A 19,747-nucleotide genomic window follows, 5' to 3' on the forward strand; every position below is an offset into this window, starting at 1 on the left:
TGGGATATGCGCAGATTAAACTAAGACAATAGGACTCATATTGACCTTGTACTTTAACAACCAATATAAGAGAATTGTTGTTCATATTACATTAAAAGTATTGCTTGTAAGTAGACCATTAAAATATGAATATAAGCTAGCACAACTTTCTCTTCAAGAAGGATCTTTTCCTTCTTGAAACTTCATTGTATCATTTTGTTTTATTTGATTTGTTTTTAATAATTGTAATGAATATGTGATAATTTTTTACAATATAAATCTACACGGCCAACATTGTCAACATCAAAATTTACACAATCAAATCCAAAAAAATAACAAACAAATATAAATCTAATAAGAATAAACCAAATTCAATGACATCTCTAATATTTATAATGAACTTATAAATGCAACTATTACATAAATCCAATAGAAACCAGGGTCACAATACAATAAATATATGAATCAAACTACCTTACCCATCGTTACTGCATGCTAATTGCACTTTATGATGCAACTGCTGGTTTTTACTCGGCCGTTTAGGAGGGTATGAGTCGTTTTCTTGAAATTTTTTTCTTTGTGCTTGTCCCGGCCTGGGCGGCGCGACTTTGATGCCCGTCGTGGATGACCCACCTGGTCATTTTCTCCATTGACTGCTTTTCAAATGAAAGATTCATACCTCATTTTTTCACATACAGCAGTTTAAACGAGATATTAAATTATACCGACGAATAGGCCGGAGTTTGTGGAGGATAAGGTCAGAGTCAATAATCTTACAGTGTAGTACGAATGTGATAAGCCTACTGCCATAATCTTTCATGGCGAAGCTTTTAGAAATTGCAGTCTTTATGAAAATAAATAAGAAACCTACTAATTTGGTTGAGGTAGTACAGCTAACCTTCGTCTAACTCTGTAAAAGAAATTTGCTTAATTCCGCAAGGAAACTCCACAGAGGAATATTATACTTGTGCTCCAGGATGAAGAAAGAAATATAGGTGAACGGCCACCCGTGGGTTTGTTGGATTGATAACACGGCACTTACGATACCGACACGTGGAGGCTAAACCGGTGACGAGGGTGACGCAGATCGAATCATTCACGAGGATTCCGACCGACCTACCGGCCAAAGAGCCCTAATCTATCCGGTACTCCTTAAAAGTCGGTGAAAAATTGGATAAATGGAAGGTGCAGATTTAATCCGAAGATCTTGGAGTGGAGCTCGGGCGTGGACGGAGGCCGTCCCGTACAGTGTTTGTGACGCGCTAACCTTTATTAAATGAAGTTGATATTCGATAAGAATTTTACAGCTCATCGAAAATTAAAAGCAATGGATAATGGTCCTTTACTTCTATTGGCGACTTTACTGTTTAAAAATGTCACTAGCGGTGTGAGTTGAAGAAGAAATAAGAAATACCTAGCGTGCTACGTATATGATTTGTCTGTCCCTTGTCGACGTACGATGGCGCACGTTTTTAGGACGGTGCGATTCTTCACGTAATCTTTTGGCTACCTATATCTTTGGGAGAGGCCATTTAGAATTCCCTTACCACACAACAACAATGGGCTCTTCAAGTTCTCCAAATGCCTCTGCATTTTGCCTATCTATACTTCTTGTGTGCCTGGGGATAAAATTTGTGGCGGCAGATTCAGGTAATGATATTAAATTTTTTCAATATGTTTATGTTAATTTGATTGTGAGTTTTAGATTCAATTGTGTGAGAGTTTTTTTATCAATGTTTTCGATCACTTTCTTATTGATCACTCTCTTATTCATCATCAAGATGAAAGAGTGTCAAAAGAAAAAAGAGAAATCTATCTCCAATCTATCTCCAATGTTGCCCATTTAGTTGTTGGGTCGTTTTCTTTATAGTTTTTTCTGGTTTTTTAACCTTTTTTCTCTTTTGTCTGTGCATTTCAGATCCGTTTGTATCGACTCATGCAGTGGGAATCAACTATGGGAGAGTCGCCGACAATCTACCGACACCAGCCAAAGCAGTGGAGCTAATGAAGAGCATTAACGCAGGCTATGTGAAGATATATGACGCAGATTCTGATGTCCTCAAGGCATTAGCCAACAGCAGTCTTCCTGTGGTAATAACAATACCAAATGATGAAATTTTAGGCATAGCTTCAAGCACATCCACTTCAGACCAATGGGTACAAACCAACGTTGTCCCTTACTATCCCCTCACCAAAATCTCCATGATCATGGTGGGCAACGAGATTCTTTCCTACCCCTCGCTTCAATCCACCTGGACCCAATTAGTACCCGCAATGCAAAACATCCACAACTCCTTACAGAAGAACAATCTAGATTCTTCCATAAAGGTAACAACTTCCGTAGCCATGGATGCCTTCTCTTCCTCCTACCCACCCTCCAATGGGACCTTCAAGGAAGCCATAGCCACATCAGTAATAAAGCCCATGTTAAGCTTCCTAGATTCCACAGACTCATACTTCTTTCTAGATGTCTACCCTTTCTTTGCCTGGAACGACAACCCCGTCAACATATCTCTCAACTACGCGCTCTTTGGCCTGAGCACCACCAACGTAGAAGACGGCACGTTGGGCTACACCAATATACTAGATGCACAGCTGGATGCCGCCATTGCAGCCATGCAAGCTCTGGGCTACGATGACGTAAAATTAGCCATCAGCGAAACGGGGTGGCCCACCAAAGGCGACTCTAGCGGCGCCACCGTAGCCAACGCCGCCCACTACAACACAAGACTCGTCAGCAAGTTGTTATCAAATGCCGGCACTCCTCGCCGGCCGAAGACCTTCTTTCCGACATTCGTCTTCGCTCTTTTTAACGAAGATCTGAAATCCGGCGCCGCCACGGAGCAAAACTGGGGTGTTTTTTACGCCGACGGGAGTCCCGTCTATGATATCGATCTCTCCGCCGTGAATTTAACCAACGGCGTTGTTAAACTCTCAGATGCTCCGGCGTCCTCTGCGTCGTCGTCGTCGTCGATTTTTTTCGGTCAATTGTTTTGGGCGGTCTTTTCGTGCTCAACTAATTTGGTTCTGTTATTTATTATTTCAAGACTAGGTTTTTAAGGGTGTTCGTTTGTGCTTTCATTAAACAAACGGAGAGTGGTTATTGAGGACATTAATTATATCTATTTCCATTGATATAATTAATCTTTCTTTGCACCATGCGTCACTGGTGCGTGTATTTATTTGCTTCATTAGGAAGATGTCACGGTCACATGGTCTGGTTCAGCGATGTATCCACTATGCACTGACGTCTTTCCAATGGTCACTCTGATTTTAACACTTAATATTTTTTTAGCACATCAATTCAATACAGAGCAGGCCCACGGGCTTGCAATTCAATATACGGTCGAGTTTGGTGCCACTTTTTGTCTTGCAAATTGTCTACCTATGGTTGGTTTCTTTGTTCTTACAACGGCTGAGCATTCAAACCGTGTATTACTTTTGAGAATGACATAAAGTAGCTCAAATGTGAATGAATCACTTTTTTGGAAATTTTTATCTAATAGGCAATAGAGATAGATTAGAATTGTGGATAATTTTTTTATATATAAATCAGTGCTTTCTGTGTAGTTATTTATTATAATTTGTTTACATAGTATATTATTATATTTATAATATAGAATAAAAATATAATATTTTTGTAGTTCATCTTATAAATTTTACTTTCTTTTTTACAAAAATATATATATAATTTTATTTGTATGGAAATCACCTAAATCATTTGTAATAGGTAAAGGAGAGAGTTTAAGATTTTGCAATTGATATTTCAATTTTTTTTAATACATTTCTATCTATTAATAGATCATGAAATGTGATTGAAAAAATATCGATCTGTATGTGCATTTCCTCCTCCTTCAATAGACTGCAGGGTCCCATGATCTGCTTCAGAGATGTATCATGCACTGTCAATGGTCCCTCTGAATTTAATCCTATATACCTTTTTAGCACATCAATTCAATACAGAGCAGGCCCACGGACTTGCAATTCAATATATGGTGCAAATTGCCTTACTTTTTTCTACTTTATAATTAGTTGGTGATTACAATGGCTGAGCATTGAAACCGTGTATTACTTTATAGGATAGCATAGGGTAAAATCAAATATGAATCAAACTTTCTGGAAGTTTTTATTTCTTTTTATATTTGATTGTGAAAAACATTTTTTTTTATGAATAATAAAAATAAATTAAGATTGTTAATGTTTTTTTTTTTTTTTTTTTTGGATAAACAAGTAGTTGTCTAATTTAACCTACTTTCTAAAATTAATGATTCAGAATTGAAAAGGATGCAAGACAATAAAATTAATTTACTATTATTATAACACTAGAAATAAGTTAGGATTGTCATTATTTTTTCTTTGGATAAACAAGTGATTTAAAAATGAAAATAAATTAGGATTGTTAATATATATATATATTTTTTGATAAACAAGCTATCTGTCAACTCCAACCTACTTTCTAAAATTAACGGTTCAGAATTGAAAAGAAAGATGCAAGTCAATAAAATATGCTTACAATTATATTAATTTAAAAAAAAAAAATTTATGATAGAAATTTATAAATATATATTTTAATATTGGCCAGTCCCCTAATTAAAAAAATCTATTTTTTATTATTATTTTTTTTGGCATAAGAATATCTTTTAATATTTCTTTTATTTTTATATTAATTATAGATTAGTCAAAAAAGGTAAGAAACAGTACGAAGAGTTCACAAGAAGACACCAACTCCGGAGGCAAGCCTCACACGGAGAGAGAGTCACAACCAATATTTCTTTTATTAGAATATATATATATATATATATATATATATATATATATATATATATATATATTTATTTATTTATTTGAAAGAGAAAAAAAAATAAAATAAAATTTAGTGGAGCTATGAATCAATGAGACCACATTTTTTAGGGACCTCATCCTTAGAGATAATAGGCAATGGACATAGATTAAAATTTTGGATATTTTTTGGAAATTTTTATCTAATGAGCAATGGAGATAGATTACAATTTTCCATTTTTTTTTAATGTAAATCAGTGCCTTCTATGTAGTTATTTATTATAATTTGTTTACATAGTATATTATTATATTTGTTATAGATTAAAAATGAGATATTTCTATAGTCTATCTTATAAATTTTACATGTTTTTGGTAAAAAATTGTACATAATTTTATTTTTGGGAATCACATTTTTGTAAACTATTTAATAGGTAAAGGAGAGAGGAAATAGATTAAGATTTAGGATTTTTATTTTTATATAAATGAATATCTTGATTTTATTCTTTTTGTAATTATTTCTTTTATTAATGTAAAATATTTAATAATATGATATTTCTGAAACTATGATATAAGTTGTAATATGTTTTTATAAAAAAAATATATATATAATTTTATTTATATTTATATTTCAAATCACATTTTTTTAATAATTTTTATGAATTAATAGATCATAAAATGTGATGAAAAAATAAATATAAATAAAATTATATACAATGTTCTACCAAAACACATTAGAAATGAAAGTGTGTATGTTCTTCAAAGGCTGTCACAGTCACATGGTCTGTTTCAGAGATGTATCTCGGCCTTCCAATGGTCCCTCTGATTTTAATCCTATGTAACTTTTTAACACATGAATTTAATGCAGAGAAGGCCCACAGACTTGCAATTCAATATATGGTCGAGTTTGGTACTGCCTTTATCTTTTTCTACTAATACTTGGTTGGTGATGACAACGGCTGAGCATTGAAACCGTGTATTACTTCGTAGAATAACATATGGTAGATAAAAAATGTTTCAAACTTTAATATTTAATTTCTACAATTTTTTATGTATTAAAATTATCAGATTTTCATAATTTATGAAGTTGTTACAGTTTCTTTTGTGTTTGATTGTGTATTGATTTTTTTTATGAACGATAGAAATAAATTAGAATTGCGGATTTTTTTTTTGATAAACAAGTGTCTTGTGTCTAATATTTTGTTATGCCAAAAAGAAGTAGACAACCTAGTTTCTAAAATGGATGGTTCAGAATTGAGAAGAAAGATGCAAGAATAGAATTAACTCAACCCTATGCTTACGATTATAATAATTTTAAAAAAAAATTATGATAAAAATGATTTTTTTTTTAATATTATTAATTAAAAAACAATGTGCATAAGAAAAAAATCTATCTTTTATTATTATCTTACTTATATAAGAATATCTTTTAATTTTTTTTTATTAAAATATTTTATCTTTCTTTTTTATAGTTTTAAAAAGGAAAAAGAAAAAAATATTTAAAAAGTATGAATTGTTTTGTTAGGATATTCTATCATGTTTTCTAATTTTTTCTAATACTATTAATTTTCTTTTAAGTTAAAATTTGTCTTCTTATAGAACTATAAATTATTAGAATTAATTTAATTTATAATTTTTGTCATTTTAGAATTCTATTTATTGAAAAATGATTTATTTAAATTTTTATTTTCATTTATATAATAATTTTTTTTCAAATGAAAACCTAAATTAAAAGTTTAGAGTGAGAGAGCAATAGAAAGAGAAATAAACTAATTTTTTATTACTTGTTTATAATTTAATGAAAACATCTATGGGTAAACGTATAGAGTTGGGTCCCAATCTCGCGGAAGTCCGCGGGTTGGGAAATGAGCCCGCTAGAAACGGGTGCCCGATTTTTACAAATCGGGCACCCGTTTAGCTTCGGGTGCCCGAGCCATCAAAAAATGGGCGTCCGTTTAGCAACGGGTGCCCGAAGCTAAATGGATGCCTGTTTATTTCAAATCGGGCACCGATTTGAAATAAACGGGCGTCCGTTTTTGAAATGTATTTATTTATTTTTTTAATCCATTTTCCCATCATTTTTACTGTTTGGAAAACGTGTAGGCATTTCTGAGGAGCACGGGTACCCCAGATATTTAGCTTTATTTTTTATATTCTATTTAATTTATTTTTATTGTTTTTCATAAAAAAATGTTAATGTATTGTTATTTTTTAATTTTTATGTTTTAAAGTTTGAAAATCGTCTTTTATTTCATGTTTAAAATAGTTTTCAGTTTTCAAATATTGCAAAAAACATGAATAGTAAAAACCGTAGGAAAAAAACAAAAAACATGAATAGTATTTAAACCGTAGGAAAAAAACAAAAACAAAAAACAAAAACATAAAAGAACAGTAAACATTAGACGCAAAAAACAGACAATAAACCCTGAACAGAAAAACGAATAAACATTAGATGCAAAAAATAGACAATAAACCCTGAACAGAAAAACGAACAATAAACATTAGACGCAAAAAACAAACAATAAACCCTAAACAGAAAAATGAACACTAAACCCTAAATAGAAAAAAACGAACAAGTCCCAGGAGAAATTTGACTATCTTGGTTGATTAACCCTAAATTTGACTATCTTGGTTGATTAACCCTAAACCCTAAATTAAATGGTGCTTAGTGATTAGTGTTTTTCCAAGCAGTGTTGTATCAAATGGAACATATATTTAGTTTTTGATTGGAGCTTTTAGAGTTAAATTTAGTTTTTGATTGGAGCTTTTAGAGTTAAATTTAGTTTTTTTTGGTTTTTAGTCTATCATAATCAGAAAAGGTATAATAGATCATCATGCATCTCTATGTAACTACAAAATTACAAATCACCATAAGGTGATCCAACACATCATGGGTCCAAAGCAATCACAAAACATATATCAAACTAAGCAAACAATAAACACTCAGGGGCATACAATGCAACAAATGAAGCATCTAGAATAAGATCAAAGTAAAACTGAAAGATTTACATTCAAAATGTAAATGGCACAATCATATGCACATGGCCAAATCCACATCAAGAATGAAGAATGCAAATGAGTAAAAGGGATTGGCATTAGAGGGGCATAGAATATAGTGAGGGAAATGTTGAGGAGCCCCTGAATTTTATCCATGTCATTGTGTTTAGGTGACCTCTCAAGATTATGCACCATCATTGTGTCATAATGTGTCAAAAATATATTGGTTAGAGTATTGAACTAAGGCCTATACAAGTATGGTGGAAGACCGTTGAGGGTAGTGTTAGTGTTGGTCTTAATGATAACAACTAATAATTAAGACTTCATGTATAGGGCATGGTGGCCCATTTTTTTGCATGATCAAGAGGATTGGCTATCATTAGAAATGAGTCATTGTAGATAGTGTAGGAATTGTCTAGGCTACAAGTGGATATCAACTAATACAATCACTACATCATTATGTTTTCATACATGTCAATATAAGGGTAGGCCATGAAAGTGTATGTTATAATTATTTGGTTTATCTTATACCAATTTGTAATAAAATGTAATTTGTTATATCAATATCTATCACTAGGCAATAATCACCTTGTAATTCTTTAGTGCATAGTTTGCACAATGGTGGGAATATGTAATTATTTTAGATGAAATAGAATTATTATCAATTGCGAAGTGTCATGTTTATAATCCATCACATGTTACTAAGAATTATGAATAAGCTCCCAACTACCTATGATGCTTGAGACAAGTATGGAGGTAGGTAACATCACAAATTTTTTTATCTAAGAGGGGTTTTTCTTCAACCTAATTATGTTCATTATTAATGTAGGCTTATGAAAATGGATCTTAAGACTCCTTTTAATTATGGACATGAAAATTTATAAGGGAGAATCAAGGTAGGGTTATCTAAGAAATGTTTGTTGATTTCTCGAAAGGATTGGACTTAGTGACCTACTTGCCTCAAATGGAAAGCAAGAAAGTATAAATAGAAGGTGTACATCAAGAGTTTGAGGTATTGCAATCTTATTGTAGCAATATTAGTAAAGTGTTGGTTGGTTTGCAAAATGCACATGAAAATAGTAGAGTGTGTGTGGGAAGTGAATGTATTATATTATGTGAAAGCATTAATTGAAATAGTAAAATAAGAACCAACAAGAAGGGAGAGTTGAGGGTGATGTCTATATAGGGTAGATGAGTTATGTATTCTAATATATGACAAATTTTCTTGGATAGGTTTCATTATAAACCCCACTAAATTACTTAAAAATTTACACGTCTATATAAATTTATTTTGCCAAGTATATATTAAATTAAAAAATTGATTATATATTTATATGTGTATGTATCATTTTACATTTAGAATGAATTGATTCTAATTTTTTTATGATAATTGCTTGTATTTCATTACCAAATGTTTATTCTAATTGATATAATTGATGTACATAATTAAAATATATTTTGAAAATTATTTAATATGTAAATAAAAGTTGATCTTAAGTAAATAAATTATTTAATATGATATAATGAATTTCCTCTTAAGTATCACCATCGAAGGGTATGTGATCTTCATCTACAAAGGGAATGAAACAATCTCCAATAGGATCCTCTAGGAATGGAGAGATATGAGGGTCTCCATGGATCTCCTAAAGTCTATTCCAAAGTGTGTGGGGGAAATCAATATCCAATGCAATACACATAGAATCATGATCTTGATACTAGATCAAATCACTCCTACATGGTCAATGATGCTACACCAAGATTATATATTTTCTAGTGTTTCTAGTTTAGGTATGACTCCATACATAAAAGGAAAATGATTAAACCACCTAAAACTTATGAAGATACCATTTTACAAAAGAATCATAGTTATCCCTTTCTAATTTTACCACAAAAGGATGAATAGAGAAACCTATGATGCCTCCTCAAATAAAACCTTAAAAAATCAATAAAATCAATACATATAAAACATATCAAACAAATTCATCTCATGTAAGACGGTCATTTTCAAGTGCCAAGATGTCCAAGTAAATGACTAGAATGTGAAATCACAAAAAATAGTCATTTATTCAAGCTTCAACTTAGTTTAGTACTACTAGTAGTACATGTATTGACAAGTTCATAGATATAACTTATGACTTTAACTTATGATTATTTTTATGATTTTGATGGAACTTATACTAATTCATCTTTAGATGTTAAAAAGTATTGTTTGAGTTGCATGGGCATTATGATGTTTTATTTTGTAGAAGTTTTCTTATACTTTGATTTAAGTGGATAATATTTCTTAAATGATGCTTATTATTACCCACCTATTAATAATATTATAGATCTATGTGAGTTTCCTTTTTTTATATTTAAGTTGCTAAATTGTATTTAATTATAAGTTTTTTCGGAAGGTGAAATGTAAATTAAATAGTTTGTAATTGTAAATTTTCATGTTTGTAATTGTTATTGTAAATTTTCATGTTTGTATATATATGCAAATTATTTTCACATGATGGATGAGTTTGAGATAGATGAGCTATTAGGTATAGTACCACCTCCACCTCCACCTCCACCTCCACCAGAGCAGTTGCGACAGACAATTAGGACAAATATTGATGCTCTGATTAGAGATATTCACACTATTAGGCATGAGCCTCATCCACCCCCTCAGTTGTTACGCCTTGCAGTTAGTATGCAAGGCATTGTACAGTCTGTGCAGGCATTAGATAGCGAGCTAGATAGCTATTATAGCTGGCATGAGGGATTGCGTGCATTTTACGCAGATGGCCTCACATACAAACAAGTTAATGATTTTAAAAAAACAAAAATAGATTTGAAAAAATATTTTGTGAACCCTAAGATGGGTGAAGAGATAGATCCGAAGAAGTCACGGATCTCTATTCGATGGTGTAGGCACCCGGGCATTGCTAGCCACTTTTGGGAGAGGTGGTAGATGGTCTTTGACCATCCACCACACTCCAATCATGAGGTCCCAATGTATTTTTTGAAGAAATTATGGGCGGAATTTGAATTGGGCAAAAAGCCCAATTACTTTGATATTAGATCTTTTTAGGGGGTTGGGAGAGGCATGCCCCAGGATAGGCCAGGAGCAAAATTGAGTGACAGGGTTAGAAACCGTGTGCGCGATGATCCATTGGTTCCTCGTCCATCACCAGTTGTTCCAACACCTTCCCATCATCGAGTAGTGGATTCTGCTATAGGTTCATTGAGTGCCCTGTCAGGCAATTTGGTACAATAGTTGCGGGAGGTGAGGGCTACCCCCTGCTTAGCACATGTTTGCACGAGTTGTGGGGATGTATGTAGGGGTCCACATAGTGAGGTTGCCCCTGGAGGAGATGGTGATTTTGATGATGCTGATGCCGCCCATGGTGGTTACAATGATGTCGAGGAGGTTTCATATGTTGATCTCCTGTGGGCAGACGATGATCAACCTAGAGAGGTACAAATTTATTTGTATAATTTACAGTGCAATATTAAATTCCTTATATATACACATATGAACCATAACATGAGTCAATTTTTTCTGAACAGAGGATGGATCACACCACATCATTGAGGAATTGACAACATGTTACCTCAATACCTAGAGATGTTGGTGCCCCATTTACGGTATGCACTTTCATCTAGATAGATTGTATTGATATGTACATTTAAAATAAACAATAATTTTTTTAATGTAATGATTTATATATGATATGTTTTTTCAATTTTGTAGGGTGCTTCATGTAGCATTGAGGTGGGTAGTTCTTCACGTGACCGATGGACCATTGAGGCTCAGCCTCATATACCACTAGTATGTTTTTCATCCATTAATTTGAAGTGTTTACATGCTTACTAATTTAAGTACAACTTTGATTCATGTTCGTTATTTTTTGCAATTGTAGGCTTCTGGATCATTTGATGGCGCATCACATGTATGCCTTCGACCATCAGTTACTTTCCTTGCATCACATGTATGCTTTTCTATGATAATCTTGTAGTCTATATATATATACTTTATAATTTATGTATATATACAAGTTTGATTCATGCTTTATATATTTTGTTTAGGTCCACACCACTACCAATATTGGTACGACTATAGGGTTGAGCCAGATGCAACCATTGACATTATCATTTGAGGCACGATGATTACAAAAATAATTTCTAATTTGTTTATACTGTGTACCTGTCTTTTATATGGATTATCAAAATTGATATACAATGTTTTTTTTTGCAGGACTTGGCTATGACCACTTTTCTTGTTCATGATAGTGGACCTCCACATATCAGTGAGGGCATTGTCGAGCACGGTCGTATGGTAATTTATTTAATTTTTTTTAGTATTTAATTACTTTATAAGTGAATTATGCAAGTAACTTCTTCTCATGTAAAATCTTTTAATAATGCATAGGAGGGAGCAGACACTGATATTGCACATACACAAGATGGTGCATCTCAGGACCATGTGCAGCAGGATGATTCATCTCAGCCACCTTCACATGGAGTGAAGAGGACTGCAGATGAGATGCACGCGAGTTCTTAGATTGTATGTTTTAGATCATGTCATGTTATTGTATTGTGGACTTTTTATGATGACACTTGTTATGTTATCCCAGGACTTGTTATTATGTGATTATATATAGGACTTGTTGTTATGTGTTATGTGATTATATATAGGACTTTTTATTATGTCATTTCCTTGCTATTATGATATCAGGTCATGTTATGTGATTTGGCGCACTCTAGTGATTATATATGTGATACATTCATTTTGTTATTATGTTATTTGGACTTGTTTTAATGTCATTTCCTTATTAAATTATTATTTCAAGACTTGTTATTATAGTGCAATAGTTTATAATTCAATGTGCACAAAATAACATTAAGAATAAGATAACTAATACAATATTGTTTATGAAACCAAAATTGTATCAAATGTAGACAAATACAATGTTAAAGGGACAAAGAAAAACAATTATCATGATTAAACATTTAAAAGAGTTCACACAAGTATTGACTTATTAATTATAAATGAATCTCATAGAGGAATCATGATTTTCATGATTATATAAAAGGATTATTAATTATAAATGAATCTCATAGAGGAATCCAATAGATTGATGGAACTAAGGCTAACCAAATTATTAGGAAGCTACAAACATAGTATCGACTTTCCTCTTAAGTTGACCACACTACTTTACTAGTGTATTGATGGTTTATTAGTGTGGATAGTAGTGGTATGAAAAGCATGGACTTCATGGTACTAAAATAAAAAAGTACACTATAAATATAGATTTGTCATACAATGATAAATATAGAGTCAGGTCATATTTAAGACATAATTCTATCTTTGAACTTACAATTAATCTATGAAGAGATTACAATAAAATAAATATATCATAAAAAATTAGAATTCAATTGTAACACAATTACAATGTGCACAAAATAACATTAAGAAGAAGATAACTAATACAATGTTGTTTATGAAACCAAAATTGTATCAAATGTAGACAATACAATGTTAAAGGGACAAAGAAAAACAATTATCATGATTAAATATAAAAGAGCTCACACAAGTAACACAAACTTACATGCATATAAATTTGATTCAACCCAATGTACCATTTGCATCCTCTCTCTTCTGCAATGCATCTATGATTGCCTCATGCTCTTCTACTGAAAGTGTCCACAATACCTTATTAGCAGGTTTACCTTTGTATCTTTCTAATTTGATGTTTGTTGCCACCACCAAATGAGAATAGTGTATAATCTTCTTTTCTGATTGGTAGTCTTCATAAGTTGGTAAGCCATTACTTCTTGTTAAGTATTTGCGTAGCCATGTACCAACCACCACAATAGACCCAACTGGATACTGAAAACCATCATCATCTACTTGATCACATATCAACTTTTTCTTAGGTTCTACACATCTAGCTAGCCAATACTCAACCTGCTCATCATTATCCTTAGGTGCAATAACAACATACACATGCCCTATAAAAAAAATTTAAGTACAATGTGTAGAAATAAAACTTGTTAGAATTTATAATTCAAATATGTAATCATAAATTATATGACAATACATAAAAATATATAATTTAAAGTTATAAACAATAAATTGAATTAAATTACCAGGTTGTATGAGGTCTGAAACACGATCATAATCTTCTGATGCAAATGCATGATCGGGGTCTTCATTTCTTCTAACATCTTCATATTGTGTCTCAGTAGGTGTTAAGGATTTGTGTTGCCATTCTTCGACCCATTCCGTATTCTTGCATTCTTCCCATTCGCCTCTAACACAAAATTGACAAAAACATGCAAGCTCTCTAGTCCATATAGTCCAAGTGTTAGAATTAGAACTCTTAAATGAATGCCATCTAGCTGACCCATTTATCGTATCACAATCATATATTGGAAGGATATTCTCCTCTTTAACTAGCCAAAAGAAACATCTAATTGTAGAGTTCTGACTTGATCCTGTGGATAAATTTGCACTACACCAATCCACAATTGCACTTGCATTTTTAAATTTAGCCTTTTCCTCGAATTTGAGTTGCTCTCTACGAAGGGCTCTCTTAACACATGCACCGACATCGTCATGATCTCCTTTCCCGTGTCCAGCCTCAAAAATACTCCAAATGTGTTCGATATTAGTTTTCTTATGAATCCTACTCAACCAATAAAACATTCTAGCATTCTTGAATTGCCCTGTGCAATTATCAGACCATATTAGATGTTGTGTCATCTGAATTTCTCTCTCCCTCAAATTCTGAGAAAAGGTCTTGAAGCAAAACTGGACAAACTCAGATGTGCGTAATTTATTATCACTCATATAGAAATGGTACTCTCTCAAAATTTTGCGATCCTCTTGTGTACTATCTAGTGCATGCCTATAGACAATATGGACAAAAATTGATACCTGCACTGAATTGTAGTATTGTGATTGTACCTCATCTTGTGGTGCAAGTGTGTAGTTCTCTGCAAAGTCAACAATCGAAAGTATACTACCAACAGGAAATGTATCCTACATATTCGAAACTGACCATCGAGCCATCTAGCATTTTGAGTGTGTTTAACATATTTAGGTATGATGTTACTCTTGAATTCATTCATAAATGCATGAACACTAACTTTTTCAGTGATTAGATCGCATCGTTTTCCAACCTTTCCATCCTTCAGTGGATACTCAATAGTTTTAAATCTTTTAACATCAATTAATTGTTGTCCAAAATCATTTGAAAGATTTTCATGCAAACATTCATCCAACAATGCAAGATTGCCACATATATCACATACACCAGAAACACATGCATTGAAAAGGAAATTTTGTTCATTTAGTGGGTTGCAAAACAAACTTGAAATAAACTCCTTTATAGTTTCAGGTGGTATATTTATACCACATTCTTGGAACATTCCATTACTATGCATGGTAACACGTATATATTGAAATACATCATAATGGTAGCGAAATTGAACATGACTTTTGCAACAACATGTGACTCTTTCCTTATTAATTCGAACATACCAAGGTTTACACTTTTCAAAAGACCTTTGACAAATGCTAATAGTCAACAGTTTATCATCCAAATTTTTTTTATACAATTCAGTTTGAGTCATGTCCAATAGGTGTTTTGGATGTGGATCACGAATTTTTGACCCAACTCTTAATTTAAGAACATCTCTAACATTAGGTGATACTCTCGTATTATCGTGCCAAAATTTTTCGATCAAATTTTTGACAGTTTCACCAGTAAGTTTCATATCAGACCTTGGTAGTCTACCACTAAAAGTCCACAATTTGTTTGCCGGATCACTTTCAAAATTAACTCTTCTTTTTATAGCTCTTGACAAAGTTTTGTGATGAATATTAAGATATCCACTTCTGTTACTCATCATTCTTTTATTAGAAGTTGTTTGGCTTACTAAAGCTATTGTTATTGCCCGTCGTGCCACATTTTTATCTTTAGAATGACTTTTCTTTCCAATTGTATCAAAGGCGCTAGCAACAGTCGATACAACTTGTTTTAAAGACTCCTCCTTCTTCTTGGGTTTGACATAAAAGCCTAACTTCTTCATCACTTTTCGCATTTTAGTCATTTTAATTAGTTGTACCATTAATTGACATTGAAACCCAAATTTCTTATTATAAAATAAATGTCTAAACAATCTATTTGCATGCATCCTAATCTGTCTCCATGAAACCAAGCCAGGAAGGTTGTCTAGTACATCACTTTTAATTTCAAAATTTTCATTCATTTGATTATTGTTCAAACATGATTCATTTTCAATTGGTGTTTCCATGTCTACATACACATTATTGGTATTAGTTGCAGGTGGATTTTCAATTTCATTTGGAGTTTCAAATTTGGTTTCAATTTTAGTTTCAAGTTGAGATCTAGTTTCAGTTGGGGTTTCAATTTGGATTTCAATTTCACTTTCAACTTGAATTCTAATTTCATTTGGGGTTTGATTTTCAATTAGAATTTCATTTAATAAGTAACCTGCCTCTACTAAATCACCAATTTCTTCATGAGAAAAAACATAGGGCTGTGAAGACATACCTGTATCCAATAATGGATTAGAAGATGCACTTGAATTAAATGGTTCTATTGTGTTTCCTTCGTCAGCATTTATGGTCTCATTGATGTTCTCCTCTTCTAAAATGATTGTGGAACTTGAAGCTCCTTGTCTCATTCTTGATCTTCTCTCTCGTTGATGCATTGCCACCTTCTCCCTATCTGCTGCAATCTCCTCAGTTGTCAGAACCTTCCTTTTCCTCTTCCTGCGTTGATTTGATCCCATGGCTACACCAAAATTTGAATTCAAAACAATCTCCTTACCAAATCGACAATAAGACAAACAAAGAGAATGATTAATCAAAACATTCTCTTTGCATATCATACCTATCAGCCAATGATTGAAAAATCATTCAATCATTGGGATTTGTGCTTGTGGGCTAGATTCTGGCCCAACGGATCTTTTCAGAAATGGGTGCCCATTTTTGAAAATGGGCACCCGTTTCACTTTCAACGGTATAGAGCGAAACGGGCGCCCGTTTTTTGAATTTAAAAAATGGGCACCTGTTTTTTAAAATTATGGGCAGGAAACATTCCTTAGCTGTGTTTTTTGCTTTGGGATAGGCTTGGTCTCACCAAGCCTATGCTTGGACCTCCAAAAAAATGACTAAGGTAAATTGACATCAGATTTCTACCTTGGCCTAATTTTTTGAGGGCCTTTCTGATTGAATTTTTTGACGAAACAAAAACCCATTAGAGTTTTCAGTGTCCTGATTTCAGAAATGTAAATTTTATAGTGATAAGATTACTTTTACTATTTTTGTATTATTTATTAATCAAAAGTGGAACCTAAACTAAAATACCAAGGTTCACTAAAACTTTAATAACTTTTTGGTTTTTAGGATTTTAGAAAAATAAATTATATGGCATCAATCTACATACAATTCTTTTGAATATTAAAAAAAAAAATGGAAAAATATGAAATTTTCATCAAATTATGGTGGTCGTACACTCGATGTTTTGAAAATATACTTTATTGTCAGTTAAAAATTAGTAAAAAAAAATATATTCAATAAAAAAATAAGCAAAAATATTCTCATCAATATTTGGTGTCTTAGGTATCATTTCCCAGAAGGATTTGCAAAAATTCATTTATTTGCATCAAAAAAGGGTGGTCGTACACATGCGTGGTATGGTCCTGAAACAAGCATTTTGAAAAATTGGTTTTTAAACATGCCTACTAAAAAGGGATTTCTACCATGTGGGTATTAAAATAAATTACATATTTGAAAAGTAGACTCTGAGAACTACATTTTCTATTACTGAAGTATTTTGAGATTCAATCTCTAAGTGCATCAAATTTTGACATCAATCAACATAAAATTTGAAAAACAATGAAAACACTTCCACTTTTTGCCCAAAAGTGGGACTCAACTTCTTACAGCCACCCCTATTCTTAGGGAGTTATGCTTACGGTAGCATGCTATTTCATTATAATGTTCATCTTTGTCTATCTTTCCTATCTATATCAGTTGGCATATGGACACCCCAATGAGACATTGTGTGTGATTGAAGGTTTTGTCATTGATGGCAACCTTGCAATCCTATGGCACCAGCAAGACATTCTACCGGCAAAGCATTATTCAAGCAAGACAGTGCATTGACATCAGCAAGACCACTCTACACCGGCACCGGCACCGACATAGAAGAAAAGATGTATACCGGCATAGAGGCCGACAAGATTTTTGATATGTAATATTTTGTTTATTATTGTAAGCTGACTTGGCAAATTGTAAAATGACTCTTGTATATAAAGGTGATCATTATAGACATTTGTAGACATAGAAAAGTAAGCATAAAGAAAATTATTAGGCAAACCTAATGTGCGAATTATAGGTCAAGGGTATATGCAAAGAACAAAGCAAGAACCGGTATTGAATCTGGCATTGAAAATGCTATTGTAAAGCAGTACAGAATATTGGATTAGCTTAATCCTCATTGTAAGTCAGTGTGACTTCTTACTGAGCAATGTGCTGTAGGCAGTTGGCCTTCCTCCATGTGCAGGCCCCTATTGTAAGTAATATTCTCTTATTGGCCAGTAAGTGAATATTGTGGGTCACAAATCCCACCGAGGTTTTTTCCACACCGGGTTTCCTCGTTAAATATCTTGTGTTATGGTGTTCTTTTATGTGGATGTTTTTTATTCTGTTTATTACATTAATTCTTGCATACCGGTAGACTATTACTTTATGTTTTGTCTCAAGAAAATTACATTACCAGTCAGATATTGATTCACCCCCCCTCTCAGTATCTATGGGAACCCTAACAATTAGTATCAGAGCCTGGTCCTCTATTTTCAGAAGCCTAACAGCTTGAGGAAGATCTTGACACCGGTAAAAATGGAAAATCTAATGAAGCAACTTGAAGGAGCTCTTACTGACTATGATACAGAGAAGTTGAAAAATATCAAATTAGAAGATGATTTAAAAGCAGCTCAGGATATCATTCAGGCACTTCAAGAAAATCTTACTGTTACAAGAAATAAGAGAAGAGAACTTTGTGAAAAATTGCAAAATGAGAATGATGAAAAGGAATCACTTAATGATATGATAAGCAAGTTGAAACAAGAGATCATGACAACAAAAAATGAAATGCAGGATATGACTATGAGATTTTGCAAAGAGATTGAGGACAGAAAGAAGAATGAAGAAGAATTGACCAAAAGACTAAGTGATGCAGCAAATGAGAACACAAGACTTAGCTATGAAAATGACATGTTGAAGACAGATCTGATGCATACTCAGAGTGACTCGAATGAACTAATGAGACAAAAAGAAATCTTGGAAAGGGAATTGGAAACTGCAAATCAACACAAAGAAAAATTCAAGAAAAGCTCAGAAGAACTTGGTACCTTATTGAAGAATGAAAAACCCAAAGGTGACACTTCTGGAATTGGATTTGAAGTTGGAGAAAGCTCTGGTACTGCAAATACTCAGGATCACAGAAAACCGGTAAGACCTCCTAATACTTATAAATTCAATGGAAAATGCTTTAACTGTAATAAATATGGTCATAGGGCAAACGAATGTAGATCTAGGAATTATCAGAATATCAATCCTCCCACCGGTCAATGCTCCAAATGCAACAAAGTTGGTCATAACTCTGAAAAATGTAGAATGAATGTAAGATGTTATGTTTGTGGAAGATTTGGACATTTATCAAATCAATGCAGAACACAAACCGGCATAGGTTATGGGAAAGCTATTCAGAAAAATAATGTAACTTGTTATGCATGTAACAAGATTGGTCATATTGCTAAATTTTGTAGAAGTAAAGGTACACTGGTAGACAACAAAAGTACTAGCTTGAAAGGTAAAGAAAAGGTTGAAGAGGTTAAGAAAGAATTCTCAAAGCAATGTATTAGAAAAGCTGATATAAATATTGGGAATACTCCTCCACCGGTAGAACCAACAAATGCCCCATCGGAA

The 19,747-nt window shown here is 32.7% G+C and overlaps 1 protein-coding gene across 1 annotated transcript; it reads left to right on the top strand.

Moving 5' to 3' along the window:
• Window positions 1-1,552: 1,552 nt before the first annotated feature.
• LOC131066302 (probable glucan endo-1,3-beta-glucosidase A6) lies at window positions 1,553-3,320 on the top strand (the record flags this gene model as incomplete). Its single annotated transcript, XM_058001062.2, is given in 2 exon segments — window positions 1,553-1,629; window positions 1,898-3,320. Coding segments are annotated over 2 exon segments (1,219 nt in total), but the record flags the coding sequence as incomplete, so codon positions are not given.
• Between the last annotated feature and the right edge of the window lie 16,427 nt (window positions 3,321-19,747).

Source organism: Cryptomeria japonica, chromosome 7 (genome assembly GCF_030272615.1).
Source record: "Cryptomeria japonica chromosome 7, Sugi_1.0, whole genome shotgun sequence".
Lineage (NCBI taxonomy): Eukaryota > Viridiplantae > Streptophyta > Pinopsida > Cupressales > Cupressaceae > Cryptomeria > Cryptomeria japonica.